The 12888-nt window shown below is 46.0% G+C and overlaps 1 protein-coding gene across 22 annotated transcripts in view; it reads left to right on the forward strand.

Annotated features, from left to right (window-relative positions):
* KALRN (kalirin RhoGEF kinase) overlaps window positions 1-12888 on the forward strand; it is a 265449-nt gene that overhangs the window by 191982 nt on the left and 60579 nt on the right. The window contains exon 1 of one of the 22 annotated variants that reach the window (XM_075181195.1): window positions 4788-5311. The exons of 20 other annotated variants lie outside the window; for them this stretch is intronic. In XM_075181195.1, coding sequence (XP_075037296.1) covers window positions 5233-5311 — 79 coding nt within the window. In that variant the 5' untranslated portion in view covers window positions 4788-5232. Of the gene's footprint in view, window positions 1-4787; window positions 5312-11282; window positions 11381-12888 lie in introns of those variants that run through there. One more of the 22 variants, XM_075181197.1, reaches the window with a different exon arrangement.

Genomic DNA, 12888 nt, shown 5'->3' on the forward strand with positions numbered 1-12888 from the left:
GTATAGAGCTGCGTAATTAGGTTGTTACATTCATTATCTGCCTTTTTATGCTTTAAGATTCCAGAAACAAACGATAAATGATATAATGACATACATCCCGAGTAGTTTGACTTGTGACATTATCTGTTGCCGCTTCCTGCGAGGGAGATATAGCGTTATCTGATATAAATATACAAACACCTAGTTCTGAACATGATCCATTTCCTTGTTGTTCTTTCCATGTCTGGTGCTATTTTCTGTGTTTCCATCATTGTCTCTGTTAGATTACATTCTGTTGCTGCTTCGTGATGAGGTCACAGTGATGTCAGAGGGAGAGAAGACAAACAGGAACTCAGGGGCCTGTTTTCATAATAACAAGGCTGATTTAGGGGGAATTATTGCTCATGTTATGCAGCCAAGTTTGAATAGAAATAAGATAAGTAATGTAAATATGGATCCACGGATCATGCAGCGCTTAGCAGCTCGGTAACATGGGGCCAAGCTTTGCTTATTACATCTCTCTTCTTGTCTTGTGTATATATATAAAGTCTACATATCCTCACAGAACTGTACGTCATTATCATACATTCGCTGTGAATCACTTCTCTTATCAGCCATATTCTGTTAGAAGAGGATGACCAGTAACTCACTATAACAATACTAAGGATATATCATAGTTGTTAGGAACCCCTCCAGCCGGCACAACACAACCCGGAGTCTACTCTGCCAACCAGGTGTTCACTGGAGCCCCTGGTGGTGGGGACAGACTGGGCCGCAGACTGACAGAGGGTCGTGAAGTGTGTACCGGCTGGGGAGGACCCAGGCATGCGGAGTGAGGTCCACGCAGAGGTCAAGGGCCGGCAGCAGGTAGCAATTCCAGTTAACGAGCCGGGATCAAGGGTCACAAGCAGACAGAAGAAATGGTAAACAGGCCAGAGGTCAGGGTCACGGGATACACATGCGAAGTCCAAATCCAAGCCAAAGGTCATACACGGGAGGTCAGCAGAAGTTCAATAAACAGGAACAGGAACAAAGCAGGTCAGCAGACTGGGAAGCAGAAGCTATAACCGGCAGTGACGCTCAGTCCTCACTGCCCTAAATACTGCAGCCAGCCAATCAGAGCCTAGCTCTGAAAATACCCACAGGACCCTGGTAATAAATAAATTAACCTCAAATAGCCTGCAGGCTATTACTTAGAACTGCGCACGCGCCCGGCTGTCCTCAGTTGCCGGGACGCGGCGCTACAGAGGAAAGCGTCCGGCCGTTGCCTTGGCAACGGTCGGAAGTTGGAGGGAAGTGACGTCCCGGTCGTCATAGTGACGGCCGGGACGCTGAGGCAGACAGGAAGCGAGCCGCGGCGGCTGTGAGTACCGCCGCGGCTCGTGATAATAGTCTGACCTCTCAGTCCCGTCCGTCACTCTCTTACTACAAGGTAGTAAGTACTCTGCCTCGGATCTCTGGAGACCTCTCTGCCTTGGCCTGTGTAGGGGATTTGTCAATCTTCTGTAGTGCAGCTAAAACATCAGGTCAATTCCCTAAGAAACATGAGGTGTAACCTCTCTGGGGAACAGTGTATAGCGCCCCCCAGGCTGCGGAACACATGGAACTGACTGATCTACAGTAATCTGTGGACCTGGCTGATCTACAGTGATCTATAGATATGACTGATCTACAGTAATCTGTGGACCTTACTGATCTACAGTGATCTGTGGAACTGACTGATCTACAGTGATCTGTGGACCTTACTGATCTACAGTGATCTGTGGACCTTACTGATCTACAGTGATCTGTGGACCTTACTGATCTACAGTGATCTGTGGACCTGGCTGATCTACAGTGATCTATAGATATGACTGATCTACAGTAATCTGTGGACCTTACTGATCTACAGTGATCTGTGGAACTGACTGATCTACAGTGATCTGTGGAACTGACTGATCTACAGTAATCTGTGGACCTAACTGATCTACTGTAATCTGTGGACCTAACTGATCTACTGTAATCTGTGGACCTAACTGATCTACTGTAATCTGTGGACCTAACTGATCTACTGTAATCTATAGAACTGACTGATCTACAGTAATCTGTGGACCTGATTGATCTACAATAATCTATAGATATGACTGATCTACAGTAATCTATGGACCTGACTGATCTACAGTGATCTGTGGACCTAACTGATCTACTGTAATCTGTGGAACTGACTGATCTACTGTAATCTGTGGAACTAACTGATCTAGACATGACTGTTATACTGTAATCTATGGATCTGCTTGATCTACAGTGATCTTTAGACATGATTTATACAGTAATCTACGGATCTGACTCATCTACAAGAATAAACTGGGCCAGTGATTGTCTTTCCCGCAAGGCTTTAGTCAGTACTGTGACTGTGGCCAGGGATGTCGAACAGACTTAGTAAGAGACGAGTTAGCTTGGGGCGCAGTCTGGCGATAGGGACATTGTGATTCCCATTTATCTATTTCACCACATTTATAATATGTCCCAGTTGTTTGTTTTCCTGCAGACTCTTCCAGTGTGTCTGGTCCTCTAATTCCTGCTATTAAATCATTAAGTGCAGCCAGAACAACACAAAGGGAAACTGTTCAACGTTCTTCTTACACCCGCCACAGTGATTTATGTTACATTCACTGAGGCACCTGAATTAGGGCCATGTCATCCAGGGAGAGGGAAGGAGTGAGAGGGTAGCGGGGAGCCCTGTGGGTGACAGGGTGGTACAGACACTGGTCACAACTGGTCACCGCACTTCATACAATATACATCTTACCAGTATATTATTTCCCTGCCAAGGTAACCAGCACAATGTAATTACTGCCGTCATGACTACATATGAAATTATATTAATACAAAACAATATCAACATGTAAATAGAACCTCTTACAGAATCTAGAATATAATGTGTCCGTCACTTTATAAAGTAACATATGTTACTTAATTTTCACCTTGACCTTCAAGTTACCACTCTGAAGTCGTAGGTCCGTCATGGATTCATTAAATCGCATTAAATAAATTCATGTATTGAAAGCACCAATATTTATATGTGGCTAATCCCTTCCAGTTTGACACTGTGTTATCTTAATACTGGACTATTGCAAAGTGCCAATCACTTCTTCCTGTACTGTCCTTATATATTCTTATTCTGTATTCACAACTCCACAGTACCACTTCTCTTGCTGCATGTAGGGTGTATTTCCCAGTACTTGTTCTTATTCTGTATGTATGGATTGCTGCACAGTTCCACTTCTTTAAGGGTATGTTGGGTGTAATTCCCAGTACCTGTTCCTCTTCTGTATGTATGGATTGCTGCACAGTACCACTTCTTTTAGGGTATGTTGGGTGTAATTCCCAGTACCTGTTCCTCTTCTGTATGTATAGACTGTTGCACAGTACCACTACTCCTGCCGCATGTAGGGTGTAATTCCTGTTCTGTGTACTGTATCAGTTAGGATTTCAGAGTTATGAATGTATTATCCAGTAGTGAGATTACATGGGGGGTGGTAGTGACCTCTGTACGCCCCATGTAACACCCGTCCTAGAGTCACTGAGATATTGAATATATCGGCCAGTGGACGGCTGCCCATTGTCTGCACCCCGCTGTTACATGCCCTCTCGGCTGCGGACGTGAAGGAGTTAATCTCTCATTGTGCCCACAGAACAGGGCGCTATTGTTTCTCCAGTTCCTCAATAGATACAAATTATCAGTAATACTGTGCCGGCCCCAGGCGTGCTGCAAGAAGATCGTGTCCTACGTCCCTGCACTGTGCAGTCTGGTATCCAGTCCTCACTAATCTCCGATCAGACACTTTACATCACACTTTAGTCATCTAGTTAGGGCTTATTCTCACTTACCTGCTGAGCTGACGCTGGAGAACCTATGAAGTAATATGAATGGTTCCTCCCCACCATCATCATTGTAAAACGCAACGCAGCCTATTTTTCATGTGTTGATGCGCTACGCAATTGATTGTGATAGGGTGACAGCGCGCCACCGGGTACATGGAAAACACATGGCTAAAACGTGACTAAAGTTATTAGCGACTTGTTTATTCTCATCCGCCAATAACGAGGGCAGACGGGAACTGATCATAATCACAAGTAGAGGAACCCGGCTGCAGCTGCGGGGGACGTATTCTGCATACGTTAGATACGTCCTATGAATCCCGTGTTCTGCTGGATCCGACTCTACTCCGTGTATTGGTCTGTGGGATATAAGATGCTGTCTCATTATCTCTGTGATTCTGGCCGACCTCCTTATACCACAGACTGATAGAGGAACAGGGTGTGGAGTGCAAACGTTTCCCTGATGGGCGTATAGGACAGTGCTGTACTTACGTGTATTTGTGCAGTGCGTGTAGAGACAGGTACAACATGTCACATACATGGTACAGTGCCGTAGTTATGTGTGTTTGTACAGTGCGTGTGTAGAGACAGGTACAACATGTCACATATATGGTACAGTGCCGTAGTTACGTGTGTTTGTACAGTGCGTGTGTAGAGACAGGTACAACATGTCACATACATGGTACAGTGCCGTAGTTACGTGTGTTTGTGCAGTGCGTGTGTAGACACTGGTGCAACATGTCACATACATGGTACAGTGCCGTAGTTACGTGTGTTTGTACAGTGCGTGTGTAGACACTGGTGCAACATGTCACATGCATGGTACAGTGCCATAGATACGTGTGTTTGTGCAGAGTACTTGTGACCCCATGTGTCGGGATGCTGTGCAGTTCCCTGGTTACTCACACACTGAGCTGCTCCTCCCTAGACTCCTCCTGTCATTCCAGTCCCTGCACTCTGCTCATTACACACACAGGGCTCCGGGATCCTGCACTCTGCTCATTACACACACAGTGCACCGGGATCCTGCACTCTGCTCATTACACACACAGGGCTCCGGGACCCTGCACTCTGCTCATTACACACAGGGCTCCGGGATCCTGCACTCTGCTCATTACACACACAGGGCTCCGGGATCCTGCACTCTGCTTATTACACACAGGGCTCCGGGATCCTGCACTCTGCTCATTACACACAGGGCTCCGGGATCCTGCACTCTGCTCATTACACACACAGTGCTCCAGGATCCTGCACTCTGCTCATTACACACAGGGCTCCGGGATCCTGCGCTCTGCTCATTACACACACAGGGCTCCGGGATCCTGCGCTCTGCTCATTACACACAGGGCTCCGGGACCCTGCACGACAGGTCATGATCAGATTTAGGAGAGGATGAAGAGTGGAAGTGACCCCCCTGTCTGTTCCTTGTCTTGGTTCTGTGCTAAATGCTGCTGCTGCTGTGTGGTGACAGGTGAGTGATCTGATCGGTGTAATGATTATAGATTACTGCTCAGTAGAGGGGTCACTGGGAGTGTGAGAGGTAAACGCTCTTCAGCCTCTGGGACTTCCCAGAAATGTTATAAACCTGAAGTGTAAGACGTGAGGTATACGGCTGAGTGCGCAGGAAGCGCTGCATGTGTGTCTCTGTGTTAGGGTCAGTCGGTCAGATACCTCTGGTGTTTGTGTATCTAACCAGGGATGACGTAAGACAGAGGCTGATACTGTGTTACTCAGTGTATATATGGGGTTATGTGTCCAGGTCCTGCAGGGTATTGTGACATTCTCTCTTCCTCTGATATATACTTGTAGCTGGTTCTGTGTGTGTTACTATAAGTCTGTGCTGTGTGTAATGGGGGGGCTTCCAAACAGGTATCGTGTTATTTGGGAATAAACAGGTGTCCAGCTACCTCTCCCCTGGGTGATACCCGGCATTGTCATGGTAATCACCGACTCTCCAGGATCTCATTGTTTCAGGCTGGGATTTAGGAATAGTTATTGTCACAGAGAGGGAAATGCTGATTTACAGCCATAGAGAGAGGGGGGCACGTTCTGAAATATCTTACAGTGCAGCTCTCAGCAGTGCAACGATACAACACCGACCGTACGACTCTGCAGTGCGACTGTACAACACTCTGCAGTGCGACCGTACGACTCTCTGCAGTGCGACTGTACAACACTCTGCAGTGCGACTGTACAACACTCTGCAGTGCGACCATACGACTCTCTGCAGTGCGACTGTACAACACTCTGCAGTGCGACCATACAACACTCTGCAGTGCGACTGTACAACACTCTGCAGTGCGACCATACGACTCTCTGCAGTGCGACCGTACAACACTCTGCAGTGCGACCGTACAACACTCTGCAGTGCGACCATACAACACTCTGCAGTGCGACCGTACAACACTCTGCAGTGCAACGTTACATCTCTGTGCAGTGCGACCACACATCTCTCTGCAGTGCGACCACACATCTCTCTGCAGTGCGACCACACATCTCTCTGCAGTGCGACCATACATCTCTCTGCAGTGAGACCACACATCTCTCTGCAGTGCGACCACACATCTCTCTGCAGTGCGACCATACATCTCTCTGCAGTGAGACCATACAACACTCTGCAGTGTAACGTTACATCTCTCTGCAGTGCGACCACACATCTCTCTGCAGTGAGACCATACAGCACTCTGCAGTGTAACGTTACATCTCTCTGCAGTGCGACCACACATCTCTCTGCAGTGAGACCATACAACACTCTGCAGTGCGACCACACATCTCTCTGCAGTGTAACGTTACATCTCTGTGCAGTGCGACCACACATCTCTCTGCAGTGAGACCATACAACACTCTGCAGTGCGACCACACATCTCTCTGCAGTGTAACGTTACATCTCTCTGCAGTGCGACCACACATCTCTCTGCAGTGAGACCATACAACACTCTGCAGTGTAACGTTACATCTCTCTGCAGTGAGACCATACAACACTCTGCAGTGCGACCACACATCTCTCTGCAGTGAGACCATACAGCACTCTGCAGTGTAACGTTACATCTCTCTGCAGTGAGACCATACAACACTCTGCAGTGCGACCACACATCTCTCTGCAGTGAGACCATACAGCACTCTGCAGTGTAACGTTACATCTCTCTGCAGTGCGACCACACATCTCTCTGCAGTGAGACCATACATCTCTCTGCAGTGCGACCACACATCTCTCTGCAGTGAGACCATACAACACTCTGCAGTGTAACGTTACATCTCTCTGCAGTGCGACCACACATCTCTCTGCAGTGAGACCATACAACACTCTGCAGTGTAACGTTACATCTCTCTGCAGTGCGACCACACATCTCTCTGCAGTGAGACCATACATCTCTCTGCAGTGAGACCACACATCTCTCTGCAGTGAGACCACACATCTCTCTGCAGTGAGACCATACATCTCTCTGCAGTGAGACCACACATCTCTCTGCAGTGAGACCATACAACACTCTGCAGTGTAACGTTACATCTCTGTGCAGTGAGACCACACATCTCTCTGCAGTGAGACCATACAACACTCTGCAGTGTAACGTTACATCTCTCTGCAGTGAGACCATACAGCACTCTGCAGTGTAACGTTACATCTCTCTGCAGTGCGACCACACATCTCTCTGCAGTGAGACCATACAACACTCTGCAGTGCGACCACACATCTCTCTGCAGTGAGACCATACAACACTCTGCAGTGTAACGTTACATCTCTCTGCAGTGAGACCATACAACACTCTGCAGTGCGACCACACATCTCTCTGCAGTGAGACCATACAGCACTCTGCAGTGTAACGTTACATCTCTCTGCAGTGCGACCACACATCTCTCTGCAGTGAGACCATACATCTCTCTGCAGTGCGACCACACATCTCTCTGCAGTGAGACCATACAACACTCTGCAGTGTAACGTTACATCTCTCTGCAGTGCGACCACACATCTCTCTGCAGTGAGACCATACAACACTCTGCAGTGTAACGTTACATCTCTCTGCAGTGCGACCACACATCTCTCTGCAGTGAGACCATACATCTCTCTGCAGTGAGACCACACATCTCTCTGCAGTGAGACCACACATCTCTCTGCAGTGAGACCATACATCTCTCTGCAGTGAGACCACACATCTCTCTGCAGTGAGACCATACAACACTCTGCAGTGTAACGTTACATCTCTGTGCAGTGAGACCACACATCTCTCTGCAGTGAGACCATACAACACTCTGCAGTGTAACGTTACATCTCTCTGCAGTGAGACCATACAACACTCTGCAGTGTAACGTTACATCTCTCTGCAGTGAGACCATACAACACTCTGCAGTGTAACGTTACATCTCTGTGCAGTGCGACCACACATCTCTATGCAGTGCGACCACACATCTCTATGCAGTGCGACCATACATCTCTCTGCAGTGAGACCATACAGCACTCTGCAGTGTAAGGTCATACCTGTGCATTCTGTGAAAACTTCCATCTAGTATGTGACATATCTGTTGTCATGTGATAGGAGATTACAGGTATGTATGTAACTAGTGTATGTCATCAGCAGGATCTGTGCTTTGGCAGTGTGAGTGTTTGTTGGTTGGCATTGGGCATCTACACGTTGGCACCTGTAGTTTGGTGTAGGGAGGGAGAACAATCAGTCATTGTCCTGTTCACCTGTGAGAAATTCAGGTCTCCTGTGTGCAACATATGGAATGTGACAAGGAATAAGAAGCACAGGAGGGGAGGCTGTAGTTTATCTGCTGTACAGGTCTCTGGCCTCCTCTCCCTGGAGTCCCCTGTGTCCCTGCTGTACAGGTCTCCTGCCTCCTCTCCCTGGAGCCCCCTGTGTCCCTGCTGTACAGGTCTCCTGCCTCCTCTCCCTGGAGCCCCCTGTGTTCCTGCTTTACAGGTCTCCTGCCTCCTCTCCCTGGAGCCCCCTGTGTTCCTGCTTTACAGGTCTCCTGCCTCCTCTCCCTGGAGCCCCCTGTGTCCCTGCTGTACAGGTCTCCTTCCTCCTCTCTCGGGAGCCTCCTGTGTCCCTGCTGTACAGGTCTCCTGCCTCCTCTCCCTGGAGCCCCCTGTGTTCCTGCTGTACAGGTCTCCTTCCTCCTCTCTCGGGAGCCTCCTGTGTCCCTGCTGTACAGGTCTCCTGCCTCCTCTCCCTGGAGCCTCCTGTGTCCCTGCTGTACAGGTCTCCGGCCTCCTCTCCCGGAGCCTCCTATGTCTGCTGTACAGGTCTCCGGCCTCCTCTCCCAGAGCCCCCTTTGTCCCTGCTGTACAGGTCTCCGGTCTCCTCTCTCGGGAGCCTCCTGTGTCCCTGCTGTACAGGTCTCCGGCCTCCTCTCCCAGGAGCCTCTTTTCCAACGCCCGCAGCTCTGGTAACTGGGAATTCATTTCTCTCACTATAACGGGACAGTGGCAGCTTAGAGGCTGATGTGTTTGTTTTGTTTTAAGAGATTTGTCTCTGAGCAAAAATGTTTTCACTTTTGTGGCACAGTCTGAGTTTGCAGAAGCATTTGGCAAGGAACCTGGCATGACCGCACACACGTCAGTTCTACTGACCTGCAGCAGCAGGAGACATCCAAAAACAAAGGCAGAAACTGCAGCAGTCCTATCTGAATAAATAGATCAAATCTGAACTAGTAATAAATGAAACAATTTATCCCTCTCAGCCTGAAAATGCTTCATTATAAGAATCATAGTTATCATTAACTGGCTATGACCATCCTTACTATGAAATCTTACTTAAGGAAAAGTGTATTAAATGATCGTTAATATAACACAAATTAGCCAGTCATAAAAAAGCAACAACTGTCATATGTTTGAGTTCATGTAATCCATGTAGAAAATAAAAACACGTCAATTTATTCATATTCATAACAGACTCATGAGTCTGCGCCCCCCGTGGTCGGACACTGTTTCGCTCTGTGTGCTTAGTCGTGGCATGACTGCGCGTCGGCGTTTCGCTGGATGCTGCCTGTTAGATTATAGGGGTTTTCAATCATCACTCCAATAGATCCAATAGTTAGATGGAGCTAATGATAGGTAGATAGCAAGACACGATCTGTTTATATACCAGCGATACTATTCCTGTAGAATTACAGGTTTATTAGGGTAATCAATTTACCATTCTTGCAATTATTTTGTATTATCTATAAACCAGATGTGGTTTATGGAGTTATAATTCCAGGACGATTTGTTCGCGAATAGGAGGTTTATAGCATATGATTTAATCTATCCCCTCATCATATTCTGTGCATGGCTTTTGGTGCATCCAGTGAATTTTAAGCACACCGTTGTTTTATGGTGAATATTATTTTATATTTCGCTGATTTATACAACCAATAAAAGTTACGTTTTAAAGTTCCCTTTCTCATTTTTGTCTAATATTGGTGTAAGGTTTGTGGCAGTCTCTCTGCGGTCTGTGCTCTCAGGCTGTCTAACTCTGGTGTAAGGTTTGTGGCAGTCTCTGCGGTCTGTGCTCTCAGGCTGTCTAATATTGGTGTAAGGTTTGTGGCAGTCTCTCTGCGGTCTGTGCTCTCAGGCTGTCTAATTCTGGTGTAAGGTTTGTGGCAGTCTCTGCAGTCAGTGCTCTCAGCCTGTCTAATACTGGTGTAAGGTTTGTGGCAGTCTCTGTGGTCTGTGCTCTCAGGCTGTCTAATACTGGTGTAGGTTTGTGGCAGTCTCTCTGCGGTCTGTTCTCTCATGCTGTCTAATACTGGTGTAAGGTTTGTGGATGTCTCTCTGCAGTCTGTGCTCTCAGGCTGTCTAATACTGGTGTAAGGTTTGTGGATGTCTCTCTGCAGTCTGTGCTCTCAGGCTGTCTAATACTGGTGTAAGGTTTGTGGATGTCTCTCTGCAGTCTGTGCTCTCAGGCTGTCTAATACTGGTGTAAGGTTTGTGGATGTCTCTCTGCAGTCTGTGCTCTCATGCTGTCTAATATTGGTGTAAGGTTTGTGGATGTCTCTCTGCAGTCACTGTTTTCTGTCCTGCAGACTCTAATTAAAATGAACCTGATCAGAGAATCCTAAATGTTTATATCAATATTTGGAGCGATATCAGAAGTAATTGATACCTGAAGCTCTATGACAATTATATTGCTCATTTCTGTAACATAAAGGTGGTGACAGTTCTTTCATATAACCACATTCAGATAAAACCCCAAGAGCTAGCAGTCTCTAGTATACCTGAGGATTTCCTTATACCAAAGAAATGATTCCTAATTTATGTTTATGAGTGTGGGTGACATATTTCATGTATGTTTGTGGAGAAATTAGGAACATTCACAGGTGATACATTGTATCCAGCTGATTACAGAACGTGTCGTTCGTCCCGCTGCTGTCAGCACTCAGCGTTAGTGTGATATTTGGGGCGGGAGCTTTCGATTTGTTATTTGTAGATTTATTTGATATTATTGTCTCGCTAACACACTTGAAGGCCGTCAGGAGAAACAGCGGCAAATGATTACAGGTTGACGCCATCCGTTGCCATCATAGATGAAGATGGAGGAAGGGCCCAGCTGCACTAATGGTGATTCATGTTTATAGTATAGATCTGGAAGTGGTGTTCCTGTATGAATCTATGTGCAGGGATGGAGCAGATGTAAATGTGTATAATAGCACTTGATTTAGGTTGTAAGTAACACGGGTAGCTGGAATAGGGCGATGTTCTTCAGGATCTGAAACTAATTCTCAGGGATGAGGAAGTTCCCGCAGTTTCATGTTTATCAGACCCGCAGAACAGTTAGTCCTGGGAGTCGCAGACTCCGCAGAGCATCAGGTACGTAACAACAGACTCGGAGAATGCGGAACAGATGCCCAGACCGGTTCCTCCACATTCCGCTCACCCGGTGTAATGACCTGAACTCCTGAACTTGTCCTCTGTCAGTCACTCGGGAAATCACAGGACACTAATTGTCACCTGAACATCCCCCGGATCATAATAGGAAGCGTTATACACTTATTCTTGATCACTAACTGTGTGTGTGTGTGTGTGTGTGTGTGTGTGTGTTCACTAGTGCCCGTTATTCATAAATTACTAATGAACACTGAAGGTATAAAATGAAAACTCACCAATTATAAGCAGTGATATCATAGCTCTCTACAGAGATTATCATCACTTGTGTATTATACTGTTTATTATGTAATCTCAACTGCTGCTCCATCTCTCATATACCTTGGTCTATACGGAGAGTTAATGTAGAAAATAACTAATGCGACCCAATAATAGGGACTTTGTAACAGAACATATATATGTATAGTACAGCCATCGTTATATATTCATACAGCCGTCGTTATACATACATACAGCCATCGTTATACATACATACAGCCATCGTTATACATACATACAGCCGTCGTTATATATCCATACATTAATACATACATACATACATACAGCCATCATTATACATACATACAACCATCATTATACATACATACAGCCATCATTATACATACATACAGCCATCATTACACATACATACAGTCATCATTATACATACATACATACATACATACAGCCATTGTTATACATACATACATACATACATACATACATACATACATCATTATACATACATACAGCCATCGTTATACATACATACATACATACATCATTATACATACATACAACCATCATTATACATACATACATACATACATACATACATACATACATACATATATATATACAGCCATCGTTATACATACATACAACCATCATTATATATATACATACATACATACATACAGCCATCATTATACATACATACAGCCGTCATTATACATACATACAACCATCGTCATACATACATACAGCCATCATTATACATACATACAGCCATCATTATACATACATACAGCCGTCATTATACATACAACCATCGTTATACATACATACAGCCATCATTATACATACATACAGCCATCGTTATACATGCATACAGCCATTATTATACATACATACAGCCATCGTTATACATGCATACAGCCATCGTTATACATACATACATACATACATACATACATACATACATA

This window comes from Mixophyes fleayi, chromosome 7 (genome assembly GCF_038048845.1).
Source record: "Mixophyes fleayi isolate aMixFle1 chromosome 7, aMixFle1.hap1, whole genome shotgun sequence".
In the NCBI taxonomy this organism is placed as follows: domain Eukaryota; kingdom Metazoa; phylum Chordata; class Amphibia; order Anura; family Limnodynastidae; genus Mixophyes; species Mixophyes fleayi.